The 23,415-nt window shown below is 41.2% G+C and overlaps 1 protein-coding gene across 1 annotated transcript in view; it reads left to right on the top strand.

Moving 5' to 3' along the window:
• adamts18 (ADAM metallopeptidase with thrombospondin type 1 motif, 18) overlaps positions 1 to 21,185 on the top strand; it is a gene marked incomplete at its 5' end in the record, with an annotated part of 84,647 nt that extends 63,462 nt beyond the window's left edge. The window contains 7 exons of the mRNA XM_081389602.1: positions 1,670 to 1,790; positions 2,412 to 2,538; positions 13,247 to 13,451; positions 15,487 to 15,681; positions 16,470 to 16,718; positions 16,815 to 16,980; positions 18,528 to 21,185. Of these exons, the coding sequence (XP_081245728.1) occupies positions 1,670 to 1,790; positions 2,412 to 2,538; positions 13,247 to 13,451; positions 15,487 to 15,681; positions 16,470 to 16,718; positions 16,815 to 16,980; positions 18,528 to 18,646 (1,182 nt within the window). The 3' untranslated portion in view covers positions 18,647 to 21,185. The remainder of the gene's footprint in view (positions 1 to 1,669; positions 1,791 to 2,411; positions 2,539 to 13,246; positions 13,452 to 15,486; positions 15,682 to 16,469; positions 16,719 to 16,814; positions 16,981 to 18,527) is intronic.
• Between the last annotated feature and the right edge of the window lie 2,230 nt (positions 21,186 to 23,415).

Raw genomic sequence — 23,415 nt, 5'->3', positions numbered from 1 at the left:
CATATGTTAAGACTGAAACTCTAGACTTCCTATATCAGAGCACAGACATGGTGCAATGGACTCATGTAGGTCTTGACCCTGGATCAGAAGAGGTAGAGTTTCTCCATGTGTTGTATCCATAGTCAGATGGCTAGCCGGATCACAGATGGATCAGAGACCTCCTCCTGAGCCTGATTCTGGAATAGCTGTTATGTGTTCAGTGCCAACTGTAAATCTGGACCTGCCTTGAAAAGGCTAGCGTGCATGGCCTCATGGATCACTTCCAGGGCAATAGATTCAGCGTGGATGCTCGGAAAGAAAGTGAGCCAAAAAGTTTGCTAACTTGCCACTGTCTTTCAATATACTTGTTTTACTTCCTCTGGAAATCATCTATCCTTCAAACACCACCTTTGTTTGATTCACACAATACCTTCTGATGTTCAGTTGAGAGACTCTTTGCCCCTCTACTACAGGTCTCTTGCATCTCATTGAACTAAAAACATGAATGCACACAAACTCATGCCTCTCCATCCTTAATATAAAACATATAGTCACAACACTAAACTGAACCCAATTTTGGCTTGTAAAGAAATTGGATGGTTTTAGCTAACCTGTTAATCTGGCAGAGCACTGCGGCTGGGTGAAGAGTATTTATCGTGTTTATTGTGACTGACTTAAAGATAATCTTCCCACATCAGCAGCAGCCTGCCACACTCTTCCTGTTCAAAACATTAACTCACTGAGGGCAAATCCATAGTAATTAGAGGTTGGGTGGCATCTGCCTAATCCACTACTTCAGTTTTCACTCTTACTTACGAGAAATTTGGGCTGCCTTGCAATTACTGTTGGCTTGTGTAAACACTGCTGTAACTCTTCAGTGAGTGCAGTGACCCTTAGTATTCGATCCTTGTTTAGCTGCTTTGTTTGTACTTTCTACATATAATTTGGTGGTTTACCAGTTCCAGTGAATTTAGTGTCATTGCATTTTTTTTATTACAAATAGTCTGAGGAAAATCCCCATGTGGCAAAGCCTAAGTAAAAAAAAAAAAAAAGAAAAAAAAACCTCCTCTTCTTGTCTGAGGACTTTTCCACTCCATTAGAGTTATCCTCAGGCCGTCCTCACTGGCCCTGGGCACATATTTAGTGAGAAACCTGCTGAACTTCCTCTGTGGTCTAGTCTCACATGAATGACTGTAAGATCTTCTCCAGGAACAGCCACCAAAACTATAGCATACAGGCCTAATGAAACATAAACATTGATGTAAATCTTTGTGGGAAGTTAAGTCTCATTGTACACCACTATATGAAAATATTCAGATTCACCCAACCCACAGTTTGGTCCACTTGTGCCGTTTTCCAAGCTGACAAGCTTCATTTCAATCACATAGACAATCTAATTTAAACATCCCTCCAGTGTAGCATCACTAGGAACACTGTGGTGTCGTCTCTCAGTCCCAATGGAGCTATAGCCTCAAAACAGCACCAGACACTCTGGCACCTTCTCCCTTGCTGGAGAAGACATTGACAAGACATTCAGAAACAAGTTAAATTTCAGTTTGACTGAAGCAATAATTTAAGTGTTTGAAAATGTTATGAAAATGACTGAAATCAGTGAACAGTAGTGTGTACTTGGATGGACAGAAACCTGTCACTTGATTATAACTGACCTATGATCATCTCTCCTCCACAGATTCTTCTTCAGGGTAAAAATCCTGGTGTATCATGGGAGTATACTTTTCCCCATCCAGAGAAGAAGCACAACTACACTTGGTCTGTGGTGCGCTCTGACTGCTCAGCGCCTTGTGCTGGGGGTGAGTCGGTGCCAAATGTACTGTACATGTTTGTTTTTAAGATACAAGTGTGAGAGAGTGGAGAGTTTTTGTGCTTGTGTGTTGTTGAGAAAGGAAGTTTATGAGTGTTTTTGTCCAGGTCCATCAAATGCACCTTTGTGAGCAGGACAGAAAGACAAAAGTGTGCCCCTCCTTCCCTTCAGACCTCACAATCTCATTGGCTCATCTCTGTGGTAGTGGCTCGTCCATTCACAGTCAGTTTTCTCTGAGTGTTGGTGGCAGACAGACAGCACTATGACATGCCCAGAGCACAGATCTCTATCTGTGCTCTCACACAGTTTCATTCATGCTTTTCTTTAGAGCAGACCTCTGGGCAGCCCCTCCTGGCCTCTCACACTGACAGAGGCCCAGCTTTGTTTGCCTCAACAGAAGCCACACTACAGTACTGCCATTCATCCTGAGCTCCCATAATCCCCAGAAAGACCATTCATGGACAGTGTGCTCCAAGCTTTACTTTTCAAAAAGTTTGATCTGATGATGCATTCGTTTATCTGAGATGGATCTCTACAACATATCCAAAGAGAGTAGATGCAAAGTGTTTGTACTCATCCGCCATCCCATCTGTTTCTAACTCTCTCTCAGGTCGGGTCTCGACGAAAGCCCTTTGTCTGCAAGATCAACACACGCAAGTCAACTCTTCGCTCTGCAACCCTCAGACCAGACCTGTGGTTGGCTCTCACCTGTGTAACACACAGCCCTGCCCTGCCTAGTAAGAGTCTCTCTCTCTCTCTCTCTCTCTCTCTCTCTCTCTCTCTCTCTCTCTCTCTCTCTCTCTCTCTCTCTCTCTCTCTCTCTGTGTGTGTGTGTGTGTGTGTGTTTTGTCTGGCTTCCCTGTGCCATACTTGCTTGAGATTTGGCTATCTTTCAGTTCATTAGATAGCACTCCTGAGGGTGCTGGCTGTGTTCATTGCGGCCAGGCAGCGCTCGCATCCGCACATCGAGAATCGTTTCGACCAAACCCTGCCGGAGAGCCGCTTCAGGGGATTGAGAACAAATCTCGAATAATACCCAAAATCAGTCTCGAGAGGCTGGTTCCCTTAGTAGAATATTTCAAAGCATGGCAAGACCTGCCAAATATTTCTCCTTGGGTCCTGCGCACAATAGAGAAGGGTTACAGGCTGCAGTTTGATTCTGCCCACCAAAATTCAGTGAGGTGGTGTGGACTGCAGTCGACCCAGTGCATGGTCGGGAATTGGAACAGGAAGTAAACTCCCTGCTGGTAAAGGAGGCCATAGAGCGTGTTCCTCCTCCGGAGAGGGAGTCTGGGTTCTACAGCCGCTACTTCATAGTTCCCAAGAAGGACAGGGGGTTGCACCAATTTTAGATCTAAGGCACTTGAATTGGTCTCTGAGGAGATTCAGGTTCAAGATGCACACTATTCCCATCATCGTGAGTCAGATCAAATCTGAGGATTGGTTTGTCACGATAGATCTAAGAGACGCATACTTACACATATCCGTCCTTCCATCTCACAGGAAGTTCCTGAGGTTCGCTTTCGGGGGCGAAGCATTCCAATATTGGGTTCTTCCGTTCGGCCTAGCTCTCTCCCCTCGCACATTTATCAAATGCATGGATGCAGCTCTAGCTCCTCTGAGGCTTCAGGGTATCAGGGTGCCAAATTATATTGACAACTGGCTTATTATGGCACAGCTGGCAGTTCGGCATTGAGATGTCGTCCTTGCCCACATCCAGAGCCTGGGGTTGAGACTCAACACGAAAAAAAGCGTGTTGGCACCAGTCCAGAAAACCACGTTCCTGAGAGTGGTGTGGGACTCGGTCATGATGCAGAGACAATTGTCTCCTGCACAAATCGAGTCCATCCTGGCCACGGTGACCAGAATAAAGCTGGAAAACAAATAAAGCTGGCCAAGCTATCACTGGAAAACATTTTCAGAGAGTGTTATGGCTCATGGTAGCAGCGTCCAATGTCATTCCATTCGGCCTGCTGCACATGAGGGCCTAGCAGTGAAGTGATGGTTGAAAACCAAGGGGTTTTCCCCGAGGGGGAACCCATTCCGCATGATCAGGGTTATGTGCAGATGGCTTCATTCCCTATCTATGTGGAAAAAAGCTTGGTTTCTGTCCCAAGGCCTTGTGCTGGGAGCATCATGTCGCCAGAAAGCCGTTTCAACAGACGCCTCCCTCACGGGCTGGGGTGCGGTCATGGATGGCAGGGCTCTGAGGAGCTTCCTCACAGACCTCAGGTGTCAATACGCAGACAATGTGTCGGTGGTCTGCTACTTGATTCATCAGGGGGTTCTGAGAACGCACCCTCTATCCAGATTGTCGCATCAGATCCTCCTGTAGTCCCAGGAGAAACTGTTATCTCTCAGAGCAATGCACATCCCAGGGGACCAGAATCAGAGAGCGCTCTGTTCCCGGGAGTTCTGGAGAGGGTCCGTCGAGACGGGATCAGCCTAGTAGCTCAGTTCTAGTAGTCCCCGTACATAGCACTCCTGGCAGGCCAGCCTTGGCAGATCTGAGGAGGGATCTGCTTCCACATTCTGGGGGCTCAATATTCATCCTCGACCAGACCTGTGGAAACTTTGGGCCTGGCCCCTGAGGGGGCTCAGTCCCTAGAGGCTGGCCTGTTGGCTGGAGTGGGTCAGACCATACTCAGTTCCAGAGCTCCTTCCACAAGGAGATTGTACGTCCTAAAGTGGAATGTGTTTCCACTTGGTGTAGAGAGCGTGAGATGGACCCAGTTAACTGCCCGGTGGCTTCAGTGCTGGAGTTCCTCCAAGATCGCTTCTCGGCTAGTCTTACCCCGTCCACACTCGTAGCTGTACGTAGTGTACGTAGCTGCCATTGCGGCTTTCCATGCTCCTCTGGGTGATGGGCCTCTGGGGAGACATCAGCTGGTCATAGGTTTTTTTCCATGGGGCTTGGAGGGTGAGACCTGCGGCTCGTACCAGGGTTCCGACATGGACCTGGCAGTGCTTCTCGAAGGGCTGATCAAGGCCCCCTTCGAACCTCTGGAGTTGGCTGAGGTCAAGAACAAGGTAGCTTTTTTACTAGCCATTACTTCTCTGAGGAGAGTAGGAGACCTTCAGGCGCTCTCAATATCTCATGGGTGCCTGGAGTTTTCTCCAGCCGACATTAAGGCTATCTTGTATACCAGGCCTGGCTATGTGCCTAAATTACCTTCTAATGTGGCACGGATGCCTCACGTGACGCCGGATGAAGAGAGACTTCATTTTCTCTGCCCTGTCAGAGCTCTCAAGATATATATTCAGAGGTCCTCTTCATGGCGGAAGTCAGACCAGTTGCTGGTGTGTTTCGGGTCGCCCAAGAAGGGGCTTCACGCATCTAAACAGACCATCAGCAACTGGATCGTTCAGGCAATATCTATGTCTTATCAGGTGCGCAGTTTGCCTTCATCTTTGGCTGTGAGGGCTCATTCAACCAGACGCATGGCGTCCTCTAGAACAGCGGTCCCCAACCTTTTTTGCGCCATGGACTGGTTTAATATCAGACAATATTTTCACGGACCGGCCTTTAAGGTGTGGCGGATAAATACAACAAAATAAAATGATACGACTGGCATAAAAACTGGGGTATTTTTTAAATATAATAATAAACGTGAATCCAAATATGTAGGCCTACTCGCAACTTTATTAGCAGCGTCCTTGTAACATCGCGCCTAAAGACAATTGCGAAAGCCTGAACACAAACAAAATGCCCCCCAAAAGAAAAAATCTACATGTTTTCGGTGCTGATGCGGTGCTGATGCGTTCATGTAACATGTAAGGGTGGCGCTGCCAATAAAGCACCTAAAAGCTGTCACAAAGAACCGGCAAAATTAATGATTTTCTTTTGTTTTGAATTGTTCTGTTTAAAAGTTTCAAGCTTTCTATATATGTCTCAGGTCTGTGAGGTAAGTAGGCTACCTTATCACTGAGTTTCGGTTATTTTTTGAGACGAGCTCCAGTTCACGCGCCGGCGCCTCCGTGTTGTGATTATCTATTTTCTAATATTTACTTCTTATTTATTAAATCCAGGTAATTGGTTGATGAAACTTTGATTAAAATTAAGATACAATTAATACGAAACGAAATTAAATTTAAAGACAGGCTTTGTGCTTTCTGTTTGAGGTCTCTGTGAAAGTTTTAAAGCAGTCTTTTAGTGCCACTTTCAGAGCGCTCACATCCGTAACGGAGAACTGTCCCGTCTGTAACATTTTTTATTTTTTTTTGTGAAATAAATTTCTAAATAAATGCGACTTATAGTCCAGTGCGACTTAGGCTATATATGTTTTTTCTTCTTCATGACGCATTTTTTGACTAATGCGACTTATACTCCGGAGCGACTTATTGTCCGGAATATACGTTAAGTTATTTATTCTTTCTGTGCGGCCCGGTACCAAATGTCCCACGGACTGGTACCGGTCCGCAGCCCGGGGGTTGGGGACCCCTGCTCTAGAGCCCTCCTTTCAGGGGCACCGATCCAAGAAGTGTGTGATGCAGCAGGATGGGCCACCCCTCATACTTTTAGCAGATTTTATAGCCTGGACATTCCTTCTACGCCAGGATCTCTAGTGCTCTCGTCCTAAGTGTGCCTGTGCACAGCTTCAAACTGGGACAGGCAGGGCTTGTTGTGGCATAGTGTGTACTCATTCCCCAAAGTGTCGTATCAACGCAGTTCGAGTTCCCTTGAAATGGAACGTCTCAGGTTACGACTGTAACCCTTGTTCCCTGAGAAGGGAACGAGACACTGCATCCCTCCGCCAGACCTTCCCTTGTCTGGGAGTGACTTGCTTCATCGCAGAAGCTAACTCTGTTGTGTGCCGGTGTGGTGGCACACCGTCCCTTTGTCCCTTTGTAGCTTCCGTGTATGCCGTCACATGTTACATCATGACGCAGCACCAATCAGGATTGGATTAGTTTCATTCATACTTCAAATGCGTTACGCTAAGGGCGTTCCCCAAAGTGTCATATTGACGCAGTGTCTTGTTCCCTTTTCAGGGAACAAGGGTTACAGTTGTAACCCGAGACGTTTTTTTCACTAGGGGATGTAATGGAATTACAGAGATTTTTTTCTGTATTTTGACATTGACTAAAATGTAGGGTGGGGACTTGGGGAATCGGTTGTTGATTGTATTGAGACAGATCTGAATGCGAGCTTGCAGTCGATTGTAAGGAAAGAGCAGGAGTTTAAGCAGACAAAATGATTGGAAAAGTCCGGCCGTCACCATAGAGAAGTCTGTTTTTTTTTTTTTCACTGGAAGATCGGAAGATCGAGTTTTGACATTTTGATTAAAAGTGATGAAGTCCAAAAACAAAATAAAAAAAATAAAATGCATGGATTAATCGTTTAGAATAAGATCAATTACCTGCATTAAAAAAAAGATGGGGGAATTTTAATTTAATCTCAAATAAGTTTTTTTTTTTTAAAGTTGAGTTATTTTAATTAAATTGAAATTCTACACCATGTTTGCTACCTCCATTCAAATTTTAAAAGCATTCTTAGTTCAATTCTCAGTGGTGTCCAACCATGCTCTCAATCATTATTGATGGGCACGGTGCCCTGGTATGTCTGTCTGAAATCAGCTCTGGTACTGTAGCTTCAGCTTGAACCCAATTTAAAGCTCTGAAAAGTCACGTTCTCTCTCGGGTTCTCCTCTCTGTTTTATTCCTTAAAGAAAACAGGATTAACATAGCCTCCAGACAGGGACTGACTGTTCCCTCACTGTCCAAACTCCAGCTCCAAGCCACAGCCTGCCACACACGCACCTCTTAAATTATACAAACACAAGCCCACATACACACATACGCAAACCAGCTTTTTCAATAAGGCATATACACACAAATTCTAGTCTCTCGTTCTATCTTGTCTTTTTGTTGACTACGGTGAATTACTTCTCAAATATTCCAAGAATTGGTGTATTATTTATACATCATATTTATCGAAGACTCCCATTATATTTACAATGAGAGTTATGAGTGAAAAGGATAATGTTATATTTGGAAAGGAGGAGGATAAATGGAAAAAAAGTCACTTAAGAAAAGACATGTTTAAAGATCTTTTTACATGGAAAAAAGAGAAAGAAAAGCGGGGACTGTCTCACTAGGGACCCTGGGAAAACATTCGCAGTCTATAGGTGTCAGAAATCTTCTCTGGGCTCTGGAGACTATGAAAGGATCTGCTCAAAACAGCCTTTCTCTGGGTTTCTTAAAGCTAAAGTCAATCTGCCGGTCTATCTTCCTTTTGAGATTCCTGCTACCATTCTCAAAAGAGCAACACTCAACTCGACTTGATTTACTGATCTCTTGCCTTACAGAGGCATCTACATACCCAGCATCCTTCACTTGCAAGAGTGAAAGGCATTGACACACCATTTTGGCACTCAGATAACAAATCACTCCTCCTGGCTTTCCTTCCTCCCTCCATCCTTCTCACTCTCTCTTTCTCTCTGGCCTTACATCGTGTGAAATGTTGGCTGCGACCTATTATAATGTGCAGGCTATGGCGAGGCGATGCTAAAAGGGGAAATCAAGACCATATGATTGTTTCCTTACAGCAACAAGCTCTAACCGATTTGGCTTGTCCCATTCAAAGCCTGACAAATAGTCCAATAACAGTGTAATTGAAAACAACGGTAGGGTTGACGGGAGAGCAGCGTGTCTGCGGCGGTGCTGGATATGTGGAAACAGACTGCACGGGTTCCCATCACTCACCACCAATGTCTGTAACCCAATGACACTTTAACTTGGTGAGCAGAGGTACTTTGATTACCGGTAGAGATTACCAGTGATCCCAGACTCCTTCAGTTGGCGACACCTTAATGACATCACCCTTCTGTGGGTCACACAATGAGTTAGTTACAGGGATAAGGGAGAGTTTCTCCAACTATGAAAATCCTGTCTTTATTTACTCTCCCTCGTGCTGTTTTTAAACCTGTATTACTTTTTTCTTGTGTAGAACGCAAAAGAAGATATTTTGAAAATGTCTCTGAATTATTTTATTTTTTGTCCGTACAATGAAAGTCAGGTCTAATCTTGTTTTGGACCACATTTACTTTCATATAAAATATCTTATTTTGTGTTCTGCAGAAGAAATAAAGTCATACAGGTTTGGAACAACATGAAGGTGAGTAATTGATATCAGAATTTTAATTTTCATACATTTAAGAGCTTTTTAAATGAAGGTACAATGGGGTATTATGTGAAATCTTAAATGGCCTTATGCTTTTTCTTTTCTCTTCATAAGATTCCCACTATTCAAGATGGATTTGTTTTTCACTGCGTCTAGGTCATACTGTAAGGATGTTTATTGTTCAGACAGACAGGTCCTAAATCCCACAGTTACTAATGACCTCCCCCACTGTATGCCGAGCAGAGTCTGTTTCACTCCATTCTGAATGACATCACAAGCCTTAGGATATCGACTTTAGACTCCTGAAACATTATTTGTTTGAGGCATTATGTACTTTGATTTATGACCGCCGAAAAGAGGAAAACTAAAAACAGGGTGCAGGAAAGGGAAAATAAATAGACCTTTGGAAACACTTCCAGAAAAAGTATTGGCATGCATTCAAAACAGGAGAAAAAGACAGAAGCTTCTGCTTATCTTTCCAGCAAATATCTTCAGTGTTGACAGGTCTGCCCATGTTTTATTATGGAGCAAGAGAGGCGGCATCCCTGTGGGGATTGAGCGAATCTAGCCGACCAGGAATGGAGCGCTAATCTCCAGACTATGGCCTATAGGACTCAGTCTGACAACGTACTCCCAGCTGCAAACGCTGCCTTGCTGCTTCTGTGAAGCGAGGAGCACGGTGACTTCAAACATTGGCCGGGCCCAGAAGCGGCCAGCTTCATTTGTTCCCTAAAATGTCATGAAAAGATTAATGCACATGCCTTAAAGACTTTTGCAGTGCTTTTCTTTTAGATTCTTAGCCGTGTTGCATGATTATAAGTTTGCTTTTGTCTTCAACTGACACTCTTCAAGCCTTTACATTGATACAAAAGATTCAAACGCAACTTTTAATGACTTCTGCAGTCTCAAAATTATTCAACCCCCTTAATAGAATCCCTCGCAACAGCACAAATCTGCAAAACAGGTGTCATCTCAAGCACACCTGATGCAACTAATAAAGGGCTTCATTAGTTGCACCAGGTTTGCTTGAGCTACAGTAGAACACATGAAATACATAAACTGGCTAAGTTTTTTAAGTGTCACATTTGACTGCATGTTAGAAATATGTCTAAGTCAAAAGAATGGTCAAAAATGTTAAGAGAAGATATCATCACCCTACACAAACAAGGAACAGGATACAAAAAGATAGCGAAGGCACTAAATGTTTCTACAGACACCGTTGGAAGCATAGTTCGCAAGTTCAAAGTTAAAGGAACAGTGGTTACACTACCTGGATCGGGCAGAAAAAGGGAGCTATCAACGGCTGCAACCAGATTTCTGAGCAGGTTCAGAAAAAACATTGAGTGACTGCAAAAGACATACAGCAAGACTTGGTGTCAACACTAGTCTAAGCACTATTTGATACTGTTACTAAGCACATGCTTTTTCCATGCCAGAACTCCAAGATGTACACCACTACTAGCCCAAAAGCACAAGAAAAGTGCTCAAAATCATATAAATAAGCCACAGAAGTTTTGGGATTCTGTTCTGTGGAGCGATAAAACAAAACTGGAACTTTTTGGCCCTACGGATCAGCGGTATGTCTGAAAGGATGAAGCATATGCTGAAAAGTTAAGCATGGTGGTGATGCTCTGGGGCTGCTTTGCATCCTCTGGCACTGGAAACCTGCAGCGTGTGGAAGGCAAGATGGATTCATTGAAGTATCAGGAGAAAACGTCATGCCATCAGTGAGGAAGCTGAAGCTTGGGTGACATTGGACCTTCCAACAGGACAATGATCCCAAGCATACCTCAAACTTGGTTGCAGAAGAAGTCCTGGAATATTCTACATTGGCCATCACAGTCACCTGACTTGAACCCTATAGAAAATCTCTGGGATTTGAAGAGGGCGGTTGCAGCATGCAAGAATATTACTGAACTGGAGGTCATTGCTCATGAGGAATGGGCTAAGATTCTTCAGAAACACTGTCAGAAGCTGGTGTCTGGTTATACATCTCGTTTGCAGCAGGTCATAACAGCAAAATAGTGTTCTACTAAATACTAAAGATGCTTGCCATGAAGGGGTTGAATAATTTTGAGATTGCAGAAGTAATTAAAAGTTGCATTTTCAGTTGAATTTGGGAAAACCACTTGAAACATTTGTGTTGAGCTTTTTGTTTGATTTGTTCATTGCAAACAACTGAAAGTCTATAAATTTTGCCAATAAACCTGCTTTGCAATAGGGGTTGAATAATTTAAATTACACATGATCACAAAAAAAAACAAAAAACAAAGACTACTGTAATGAATAACAGTAAAGACAAATTCCTATATAATACAACTAAACATACCTAAAGTTTTTAATGCACAAGCTTTGGTTTGTTTAAAATGATATTTTTAGCAAAGGAATTCACAAAGTCGCGTGGGTTTAGGAAAATACATGGTTCTCTTAGAGCTCTTAAACTGACAAATGCTTCCAAACCAAAAGCATTCCACCGAGAATGCTAAAAAGTGATTTTGAATAAGTATGAATTATGGGTGCATCGTTTTGGGCAGACATGGAGAAAATGCCAGCAAAATCAGACTGTATCCGGAAATGTGAATCAGTCCACAGTATTGTCCCCAAAGATATGTCTCCTTTAATTGTATGGCTTGAAATATGCAAGTTATTGAAAGATTCCAGAAATACAAAATTAAAACAAGAGCCAGCAGCGGTTTGCAGTGAGGCACGGCATGTCAGCTCTTTGACCAATGACACATTGTCATTTATGTGGCGAGGAGAGCACGAGGGGGAGTGAAAAGGCATATTGTGCTGTGGATCGTGTTTCTTCCCTCAATTAAAATAGCAGTTTAACCATCTCCCTCCAATTTGTCAGATGGCTGGAGAGAAAATTAAAGGATTTTTCTCAGCTCCGTGGCTCAGGTCTGTGTGAGTGGTTGGGTGGAACCGGGTCTTCTAAGAACTCGACCCGGGGCGTCTGTCCGGTGTTGTGGCCACGGCTCTTGTCATGGCTGTCATTTGCTCTAATCTCTCCCTGGCCTGCCCAGCTCTATTTTAAAAGCCTCTTTTCATCCACAGCCAAGAGAAGCAAGGACAGAGTTGCAATCTGAGCACTGGAAGAGAGCTGCTGTGGCATCAGTTTTGATTTAGTCTTTTAGATATAACTACCCTTTGAATTTAGCCAGTATTTTGTCATGTCATATCCTTTAAGAGAATTTCAGTTCACAAAAATAACATTTTATTAGATGGAAAAGTGCAAAATGAAATATACACATTTTACAATTTTTTTTTTGGAAGAAATGAATACTTTTGTTCAGCAAGGATGCATTAAATTGAACAAAAGTGACAGTAAAGGCACCTCAAATTTTACAAAAGATTTCTATTTCAAATAAATGCTGTTCTTTTGATCTTTCTATTTATCCCCAAATCCTGAAAAAAAGTATCAGTTTCCTCATCAGCAGAACTGTTTTCAAAATTGTTAATAATGAGAAATGTTTCTTGAGCAGCAAATCAGCATATTAGAATGATTAGGATCATGTGACACTGAAGACGCTGTGATGCTTCAAGCTGTGTCAGCATTTATCAAAAACGTTAACAAACGTTAACAATGTCCTTGTTGTGAAAACCTGAGCTGAAATAACTTTGAGTACATTACTGAAATACAATATTCGGTCAATTCTTTATGCTTTAGTTATTCATTTTCCGTGTTTTGCAAAAAAAGTGCATTCGCAATGTGACTTGCACATTTTTTTCTTTTTTTATTGAATGATTAGCCAGAGGAGGGCACTATTGCATCACCACAAATAGTGCCCAAAAGCACAAAATTTGACATATTGAGTATTCAGAAAGAAGCCATGATTCATTCCAGCTTTTGTTCATCATATTGCTGCAACGAAACAGATTAATCTATTACAGAACCTTGGAATGTCTCATTTACTTTCCAGATCTGTGTTTTGAAATATTTTGTCATGTGAAAATTTCAGAATTAGAAATCATATTTATGAACTCAGGATGTGTGCATCCATTGATAACGTTTAAACTCTTAAGCTGGAAATGTAAATGCGTGTGTGGTGTATATGCCCATGTGAGCCCACAGGGAGAGGGTGGGTGCAGACAGATGTATGTGGTTTTTTATTTGTCTTTCCATCATGTCGTTTACAGAGTAATCAGATCATAATCTAAACAAAATCTACCTAATGTGATGATCATTAATGAAGCCCTTGTGTGTGTAAGTGTGTCAAGTACCTGTGCCATGTGGATGTAAAGTGTATTCCATGTTAAAATATGCTGAAATGTTCAAACATAAGGCTCGCATCTGAAGGTCAATTTGTTTGTCTTGACAGTTGGATGACAGGCAAATGGGGAGTGTGCAGTAGAACATGTGGAGGCGGGCAGCAGACACGAAACATCCGTTGCATGAGGAAGGTGACATACCAGCGTGAGGAGGTGACGGCTCACTCCTTATGTCCAGTAATGGCTCCGGCTCAACTGCAGCCCTGCAACACACAGGCATGTCCTCCAGAGTGGAGCACTGGCTCCTGGTCACAGGTATGTGTACATGCACATGCAACCTACATAACAGGATGTCATCGTGGGGTGCACAACTAAAGTAAAAAGTAAACTAAAGTAACATTTTAATACATTTTCCAAGCAAAATAAACAAATAAATGTTTACTTTAAGTGTACTGTTCAAAAGTTTGGGGACAGATAGATAAAAAAAACAAAAAACAAAAAAAAAAAACAAATGAATCGTTTTATTGAGCAGGGATGCATTAAATTGATCAGAAGTGACATAATCAGAAACTTTTGTAACATTATACAGTAAATGTGTTTACTATTTCTAAAAAATACTGTCCTTTTGAACTGTCTATTCATCAAAGAACCCTGAAAAAAAGAAAAAAGAAAAACGATTTATCAAGCAGCTCAACCTCTCAAGCTCTAGCTTTCAACATTGATAATAATAAGAAATGTTTCTTGAGCACCAAATCAGACTATCAGAATGATTTCTGAAGGATCATGTGACACTGAAGACTGGAGTAATGATGCTGGAAATTTAGCTTTGCCATCACAGGAATAAATTACATTTGAAAATATATTAAAATAGAAAAAAACTATTTTAAATACAGTGCAATGCATAAGTTAATACACCCATGCTAAAGTTGACTAAAAAGAGGAATACAAAATCATATTTTGGAAATTGAACTTAATGCCTTAATTAAAAAAATTAGGAAAAATGATGCACCATGTATTTTAAGGAAGAACATTTATTTATTTACGATACATTATTCATTCACAAAGAAAATTGGTGTCCTAAAAGTTAGAATTTTTCCTAATTTTTTAAATTAAGGCATTAAGTTCAATTTCCAAAATATGATTTTTTATTCCTCTTTTTAGTCAACTTTAGCATGGGTGTATTAACTTATGCATTGCACTGTATTTCACAATATTACTGTTTGTACTGTATTTGTGATCAAATACATTTCAAAATCCCTAACTAACAAAAGTCAGGTCCTGACAGATTATTGATGTATGTGATGTTCTGTGATATTAAAAGTTACAGAAGTTAGTATGATATTATAAAAAAATATAAAAATATTAAAATTAGCTTCTGGTCTCATGTACAATAAACCGCATGTAATCTTACTCTCATTCCTTCCATGAGGCTAACAATGGGCAATTTTAGCTCTTTAATTTGATCCTGTTCATTTTCTTGCCTTTGTGTAAACAATCAAGTTATAATGAATAAAGTTTAGTTGTTTGAGCTTAACCAGAACATGTCTCTGAAATTTTGCTCTACCCTTTTATAGAAATACTTACCTAAATTGCAACACAAGTGTATTCAGTTTTTAAAAAAGGGCTAAAAAAAAGTACTGCATAACAGCAATGACCCAAATATGAGGTGAAGATTTGAGATGCCCTGAACAATGTCACATCAGTGCTGAAACACTACTGCCCCCTGCTGTTATTGCACATGTAGCACATGCCTCTCACTGTTGCATTGCTCACATTAAGAATCTATTCTGGACTTAAGAAATGACCATGCAAATCGCCTCTCTGAAACTTTAGTGATGCTTGGAAGTGTTTCTTTAGATAAATGAGTACTTTAAACACGGTATATTTTGTAATATCTTTTCTTGTTTTTTTTTTTTTGTTGCCTGTGTGTGTATATTTGCAATAATATATTTGTGTACCCTGAACTTGATCTTCCCATTTACACACGCACCAGCCACAGAGAATGTTGAAACACATCACTTTTTTCATTTCGTCATCAGCAATGTTGAATTCTTTAACCTTTTTTTTCTTCAGTCGAATCTCACTCAATATGTTAAATCATGAATCCGTGTTTTGAATAAACAGTTTGAGATCTTTGAGAAGTTTTTGCAGTAGTAGTTGATATTGACTAAATTCCTTCTAAAGGTCAGAATGAGTTCACACCGCCTGTCTCAAGAGTTCATTTCAACTCTTGTTTGAGGTGAACAGCATGCCACTGTGACCTTTACAATGTTTAAACTAACATCACTCAAAGACCACATGAGGGTAACTCTCTCTCTCTGTTTATCTTTCTTTCTTTCATTCTCTCTAGTGCTCTAAGACCTGTGGGCGAGGGTTGAAAAAGCGCAGTGTTTTCTGCAGGAGTACTGATCCAGGTGCCAGGGCTGTGGTGGTGCCTGACAGCATGTGTAAATTACACCTGAAGCCCAAAGCCCAAGAGACCTGTGTGCTGAGCCGCTGCCCCAAGAACGAGCGCCTGCAGTGGATAACTACCGCCTGGGGAGAGGTAAAGCCCCTCATAGGAATATCAAAGGTTACGTTGAACGGTTCATATGTAGCATGAGCAAATAGTCACCAGATACATCAGAACGTGACGTTTAAACGCTCTCTGTTCACTAGCATTTTCAAGCGGTTTACAAAAGTTGCTTGTCCACACTGAAACAGATTTACTGTTACCAAATATTCCACCACTTACTGGTGTGTCCAGGTCACACTCAAGCGCCATTATGGCTTAAAAACACAATCCCTCATGTTTTGGCAGTTTCATCTTTGCAAGTATGTAATATGAAGATAAAATGTATCTTTAGTAACAATGTGGAATTGAATTGCACATAGCTGGCAAATATATGTAAGACCATAGATATCCATATGTACAATATGCGTCACATTTTGTGTCACTAAAAATGCATCATAGTTTTTAAATCGCTCCGAAAACAGCGTTTTCAAATGTATCCACTTTGGAGGGTGTCTTCAAAAAGCTGTCTCAGTGTGGACAGAAGGCCAAAACGTACAGAAAAAGATTTGTTTTCAAATGTATCCGGATGAATGTAGCCTTGGATGCGCGCTATCATGTGTGCAAGTGGTTAGAGCCACATCTGTGCATGAATATTTAAAACACACATTTGATTCCATACAGCTAAGTGGCACTTTCCTTTCTGGATTTGTACTTAAGTGTCTCACTCTTCTCCAGACTGTAGCAGCATTGTTAACCGTTGCTATGGAGGCATGAGTTGTCAGAGGAGTATTTACGTGTATACCTTATTATCTGATTATCTGTCTGGATGTTTTACGCAGTGTTCGGCCTCCTGTGGAGCAGGAGCAAGGAGAAGAGAGCTGCATTGTGGAGAGAAAGACTCCCATGGAGGCTACACTGAGTTCCCTTCAAGGAGGTGCAGGAACCTACGGAAGCCCCAAGCAGACCTCAAGCAAGCTTGTAATAATGGCCCCTGCCCAGAGCCCCCACCGCCCCAGCTCCTTCAGCCTGGCCCAGATAGGGGCAGCACTTCTGTGACTCTGGGCTGGTATTCCTCCCCTTGGCTGCAGGTATGCACAACTAGCTCTTTATAACCAATCAGGGATCTGTTCCGTTAATATTCTGCCAGATTTCTAAGCTTCCTGTCCTGTTCATGTGTCTTTCAGTGCACAGTGTCCTGTGGCGGTGGGGTGCAGACACGGAGCGTTCAGTGTCTGAGACAGGGGCGTCCGTCAGTGGGCTGTTTACCTCATCAAAGACCCATAAGCTCACGGGCCTGCAATACACACTTCTGTCCTGGTCCAGTCCCACCTCTCTCACCCACACTTAAAGGTACAAGCTAGTTAGCCTTTAAATGTAAATGTATTAATTTAGAAGGCACTTAAATCCAAAAGATCTGTACTTCAGTACACACTACCGTTCAAAAGTTTGGGATCAGTAAGACTTTTTTAAAGAAACTAATACTTTTATTCAGCAAGGATGCATTAAATTGATCAAAATTGACAGTAAAGACATTTATAATTTTACAAAAGATTAGTCTGGACGTTTTTATTCATCAAAGAATCCTGAAAAAAATGTCATGTTTTCCACAAATTATTTTTTCAACATTGATAATAATAAGAAATGTTTCTTGAGCAGAAAATCAGCATATTAGAATGATTTCTAAAGGATCACGTGACACTGAAGACTGGAGTAATGATGCTGAAAAGTCAGCTTTGCCATCACAGGAATACATTACATTTGTTTATTTACATATACAAAATATATTGCATGTTTAGAATTTACAAGAGCCTATAGGGCTTGTGCTGCAGACTGAAATAGAAACAGCCTCATGACCAGACTGTTTACACAATGTGAAGTGAAAGTAGTTAATCTACTCCCATTGTTAGTTCTCTTCCTTCCTTGCAGTTTTAGAATAGTACACAACCAGGAAATTGATTTCCATGACATTTATGTGATGCAGCCACAGAACATACAGGGAGGTTCTCACCTTCGGTTGCCACCTTGAACACCACCCCAACTTTTAGCTCAACTGTTATCTCACTCAACAGTACCTGCAATGCCTGAGTGGACATACTTCTGAATTTGTTATGAACTCTCATATCTTGTTCTGTAGCTCAACTGGCAGAGCGTGATGTTAGTAATGTCATGGGTTGGATTCTCAGGAAACATATACTGATAAAATGTATACCATGAATTTACTTTACGTTGCTTTGGATGAAGCATCTGCCAATTGCATAAATGCATGTATATTTTCCATAGTGTTAAGTGTCATTGTTGCCTTGATTACATATGTATCATAATCAATTATCAAGCTTGATAAACATCACTGGTGTTTACATTTATTCATTATGTAGTGGTAAAACAATGTGCTTTTTGCTTGTTGATTTAAGACCACATAGTAAGTCAAATGACATTGTGCGCCACTATTTAACAATACGAAACTGACATACATTGTGTGATAAAACAATTTCATTTAAATTAACAAATCATAATTGTTATGTTTAAATATTATGACATTTAGAATGTAGAGATCTTCATCTCTTTCTCTGGTAGTACATGGCACATACCACAGAGTCATAAGTGTGTGTGTGTGTGTGTGTGTGTGTGTGTGTGTGTGTGTGTGTGTGTGTGTGTGCGTGCGTGTTTGTGTGTATATAATTGTTTATTCTCATGGGATAACTGAGTGAGGGCCTTCAGAGAGCAGGTCAGGTCCTTATCAGTATGCTGGTGCAGTAATTCCAAGTGGTTTGCAACATTGCCACAATGTATCTATTCAGAGTAAACAGTACTTACAAAAACACTGAGTGCTTGTGTGCGCACTGTTGTTTTTAAGGCTCAAAATAAATAATAGTCATTATGTGTCTTCCCATTAACAGAAGGCCAGCCTTGCATCGACTTCTTCAGCTGGTGTCATCTGGTGCCTCAGCATGGTGTTTGTAATCACAAATTCTACGGTCAACAATGCTGCAAGTCCTGCTCCGCCAAAAGACAGTAAATCAGAAGATCTTCACATCCCACAAGCCTCCTCACGACTCTTTGAGATCTGTAAATCATTGCGATAAAGATGACCACTACGGACAAAGTTGACATTTGCGAGATGTGGCACAGAAAGAGGCATTCCAGTGGACCTGGTCTTGGACTGATGAGAGATAATGAGAGCTTGGTATCCGAAGAACTCGAGAAACTCTGTACATCAAAACTAGAATTGTGGTTCTTTAATAACCAATCTGCCGAACATTTATTTTGTAAATAATTTTATGTTTGTTCTCTTAAGATTGGAGATGTGACCATTGGTTAAAGCCATTAAGAGACTTCCATCATCAGTTAATCTATATGCTACATTGAAGAGCACCAAATGAGCATTGGAGTTACTCTGGTTAATGTGCACACCTGAAGTACTCTATTATTTGGGTTTGCTCTTCGAGCTCCAGTCGAACCCATAACCAGAAGATCTGGTCAGAAGTGAGACTACATCTCTACAGTGTTTTTGTCGTCCACTGCACTGCTTTTTAATAGTTTTTCTATGTAACTTGATGATCTTTAAGCGTTACTCCGCGTCTTGTTTTTTTTTTTTTTCGGCTCACACATTAGCGCTTAATTTTTAAGACAACGTGTCAAGTTCAGAGAAGTTCAACGTTTTACGCACAGCAGAACTTATCAGCGTCAATTTCAAAATAGTGGACCAATCAGAAAAAGCCAGGGGTGGGGCTAGCATCGAGTGTGTATACAGTACAATCATTTGTCGGGGGAAGAGTTTAGCTATAGCTAGGGTGATTTTATTATTATTATTTTCATTTAAAAAATAGGATTCTGCTTTTCAGATATTTTCGGTTTTAGTTGCAGCATATTCCATAAAAGGCTGTTTTGAGATGTTCTGCTGTGTGCTTTTTTGTTTTGTTTTGTTTTTACTCTTCGTCCGCGCTGCATCTCACATTTTTCTCACGTCTGCATCTAACGACTCCTTAGCCTGTAATCATTTAGTCTAAAGGTGTGGTCACAGTAGTGAATTTTCAACAAAATTTTGCAGCAAAAATCCATTGTCATATTAAAAACAAGCAGCGTTCTGTTGGTAAACGCATTGAATCCATGTGACCTGTTGCAAAATCTGCATGGGAAAATCGTTTGCCCTCACGCCGAATTCCCGATCGCATGAATTCCTATTGAAACTACTAGATTTTGCCTGCGAAAACAATGGCAAATGTGACCACGCCCTAATACTGCCTGCTTGACTGCTTATCAATGAATTAATGTTTTTGGTGCTATAAGAAGTGAAGTGCTCATTCTCATTCCATTGTTAATTGTGTTTGTGATTCAGTGAATTCAACTTACCGTACATCACAATATTATGTTTACTTCAGTATAAAACCCCTCTACTCTTGTATGTTTACAAAGTAACTTAAACTTTTCCATTGGTCAAAATCCTGTAGTCAAGAGAGCATCTACAGGCTTCTGATTTGAACAAACATTAACATGCTCAATTTCCTCTGTTGAACTGGTCTGACCTGTAAGGTTGAGTCACAATCCTGTTTGATCGCCACAGAAGACTAAAGCAGACAAGATAGATTTATCATTAATGAAGTTCAGTGCTTCTGCTGAAATATGTAGTGGGTCCATTGGCGGATGTATGAGTGCCAGTATGTGTGTGTAATTTGTGTGCAGTCCATGCAGTGCTGTCTCCCACAAGGCGTACGAGAGGACTGAGCTCGTCCCGGACGAGTGTCAGAGAGAGTACAGAAGGTTGCGCTCAGTCACTTTGGAGGGACCAATTAGTGTGCAGGAGTGAGTGTTATGTTCAGGAGGAGGAGGAGCAGCTAACAAACCCAAGCCTCTCAGGACTTGGGACCTCATCTCAGTTTACTTTGTTAGTGCTCTTCATCTCTTTCTGTTTCTATCTCTCTGTGTGATGTAGTTGTTGGGCTACTGTTCTGAGCTTGACAGAAGCTTAGTAACAGGATTCAGGAATGACGGTCCTGCTCTAACAATAAACATTGGAGCAGATGGCACATGAGGTATAGCACCAGCACTCATTCTGTCCTCGTTTCATTACAAACACTTCCCCCAATCCCTGGAAGGGATATTTGCATACACTAATAAGTGCAAAAGGTCACTTTTAAAAGTAGATGTTGCACTGCAGGTTGCTCTGTCCTCTTCTTTTTTTGTTGTTGCCTGAACCATTTTAAAGGGTACTTTCATTTAGTTGTATAACTTCTGGATCTCCATAAATCAACTCTTGTTCTTTTACAGTATATGTTTAATTTTTTCCTTACTTGACTATAAACATGTTCCTAATCACAAACAAATGGAAAAATACATTGTTTAGCCTTGTTTTGACATTATGTATGTTGTACAAATGATAAGTCGTGTCTTTCTTCAATGTCTGAATTCAATTTTTTTTGTAATTTATTGCTATGTCTAAATAGTTCCTGGGCTACAGTGTTGTCTGGAGAGGAGCTGACGGTATAATAGCACACTGTAAGTGTGAAATTTAATACTTCCACTGAAAGTTTTATAATAAAAAGTCTCTGATTTACTGTATTCCTCTAGTGAGGCTTTTTTCTACTACTGCTCCTGCAATGGCGAGTACAGAAAGCCCTTGAATGATGAAAATGCTGCAATATTTAAGGAATGAAAAATGATATGCTGTCATCACAACAAATTACTATGAACATCAAGCCAGAAGCAAAGTGGAGTTTAGACAAAATACTCCCTAGCATATTATCGACAAGGAAAACAGACTTGTTCTTGTGCAAATATAAAACGGTATTTAAAATGTGCCACTAAGGGACAGACTGCATGCATAGTAATAATAAGCTATAAACACATGAAAAAAACCCTCTAAAACAGATAGCAATGTGTCCCAGCCAACCGTAACGTTAAATACCCCAAACATTCATATTCCTCACTTCTCTTTTTGTGTTCCAGGCGAAATGTTCCTGTGTGTACTAAATGCCCTAGTAAATCACACAGAGTTTGCTTAAGTCCTCCCTCGACACTCTTGAATATCTACTCCTCCTCATAATATGCATTCATTTGTCATTTTTGTCATATTTCTTAATTTCCTGTGTGTACAATTATTTGTGATAATTTCTGACAGCATCGAGAGACTCGTAAAAGAAAGGAGCAATTTCTCATCCGTGTCACTGGATGCACAGACACTGATTATGAAGACTGAATACCAAGCATGTCTGTGGCATTTCTCTATCCTCTTGTGCATGGTGCAAAACTCTCTCTCTCTCTCTCTCTCTCTCTCTCTCTCTCTCTCTCTCTCTCTCTCTCTCTCTCTCTCTCTCTCTCTCTCTCTCTCTCTCTCTCTCTCTCTCTCTCTCTCTCTCTCTCTCTCTCTCTCTCTCTCTCTCTCTCTCTCCCTCTCCCTCTCCCTCTCCCTCTCCCTCTCCCTCTCCCTCTCCCTCTCCCTCCCTCTCCCTCCTTGCCTGCTCACACAAACATGCACACAGTCTCTTCACTCTCTGGAATTCTATGTCACTGTGTCACTTCAGCTCCGGCAGTATGATGCTTCTTTGGAGTACCCGTGACTTCTGACAGGCTTTCTTAACAGGGCACTGGCCATATAAGCACACTCTCTTTCTCTCTTTTGCAGCCCTTAGATGAAGTGAGAGCTGTCATCTCTTTAAGACGTATCTCCAATCATCAGCTAAAGGGTATCATCCAGAATTCACTCTGTGCCCTTGCAGACAATAGATCACTCTAGGGGAGAATGCACATTTACAGGATACATAACTATCTAACTGTGTATAGTTGATGAAGTTTTAAAAGGTTCCACTTCCCATTTCCCGTTTTGTTGTTTGAGTTCATCTGTCAATAGCCAAAGCTAGCCAAATTAAAAACAAAACAAAAAAACATGGTAGTGTCAGGAAGCCCCACCCACACTAAATTATCATTGGATCCAGGCCCGGAGTGGGTAATCGGGAGAATCGGGAGTATTCCCGGTGGGCCGCTTCACTTTTGGGCCGGTCGAGGAATTTTTTTTTATTATTTTTTTTACATTTCAATGTCACATTAGTTACATTAGGATACACACGTTCCGCATTCTGCCACCACAGCGCGCAACTCAGCATGGGTTGTACCATGTGAGGGAGTTCTCCCCTCCCCTCCTATAGAAATGGTTGGGTCATAGCCCGTCTTTTCAAAACGTATTCTCAGGGAGGCTACCGCGGCTCCGCCGGCGCCTACTGATAGCTGGGCCGGCCGTAACGGTACGCGTCAGGGAGGATGGATGGGAGGAAGAGGCCAGGAGGTAAGCTATGGAAGCTTTGTTTCCGCCACAGAATAAAACATTTTAAAAGATAATTGCGACTTTTTATCTCGAGTTTACATCTGGCAATTCTGAATTTTTTTCTCAGAATTGCGAGATATAAAGTCAGAATTGCCTGAAATAAAGTCGCAATTGCGTGTTAAAAAGTCAGAATTGTGAGATATTAAGTCAGAATTGCCTGAAATAAAGTTGCAATTGCGTGTTATAAAGAATTGTGAGATATAGAGTCAGAATTGCGTGATGTAAAGTCGCAATTGCTTCTTATAAAGTCAGAATTGCAAGATGTAAAATCAGAACGGCCTGAAATAAAGTCGCAATTGCTTATAAAGTCAGAACTGCAAGATATAGAGTCAGAATTGTGTGATATAAAGTCATAAAACGTGTTATAAAGTCACAATTGCGAAATATAAAGTGACAATTGTGTGATATAAAGTCGCAATTGCTTATAAAGTCAGAACTGCCAGATATAGAGTCAGAATTGTGTGATATAA

This window comes from Scardinius erythrophthalmus (assembly GCF_964197995.2).
Source record: "Scardinius erythrophthalmus genome assembly, chromosome: 2".
NCBI lineage: Eukaryota > Metazoa > Chordata > Actinopteri > Cypriniformes > Leuciscidae > Scardinius > Scardinius erythrophthalmus.
This window is presented reverse-complemented; position numbering and strand designations above follow the sequence as displayed.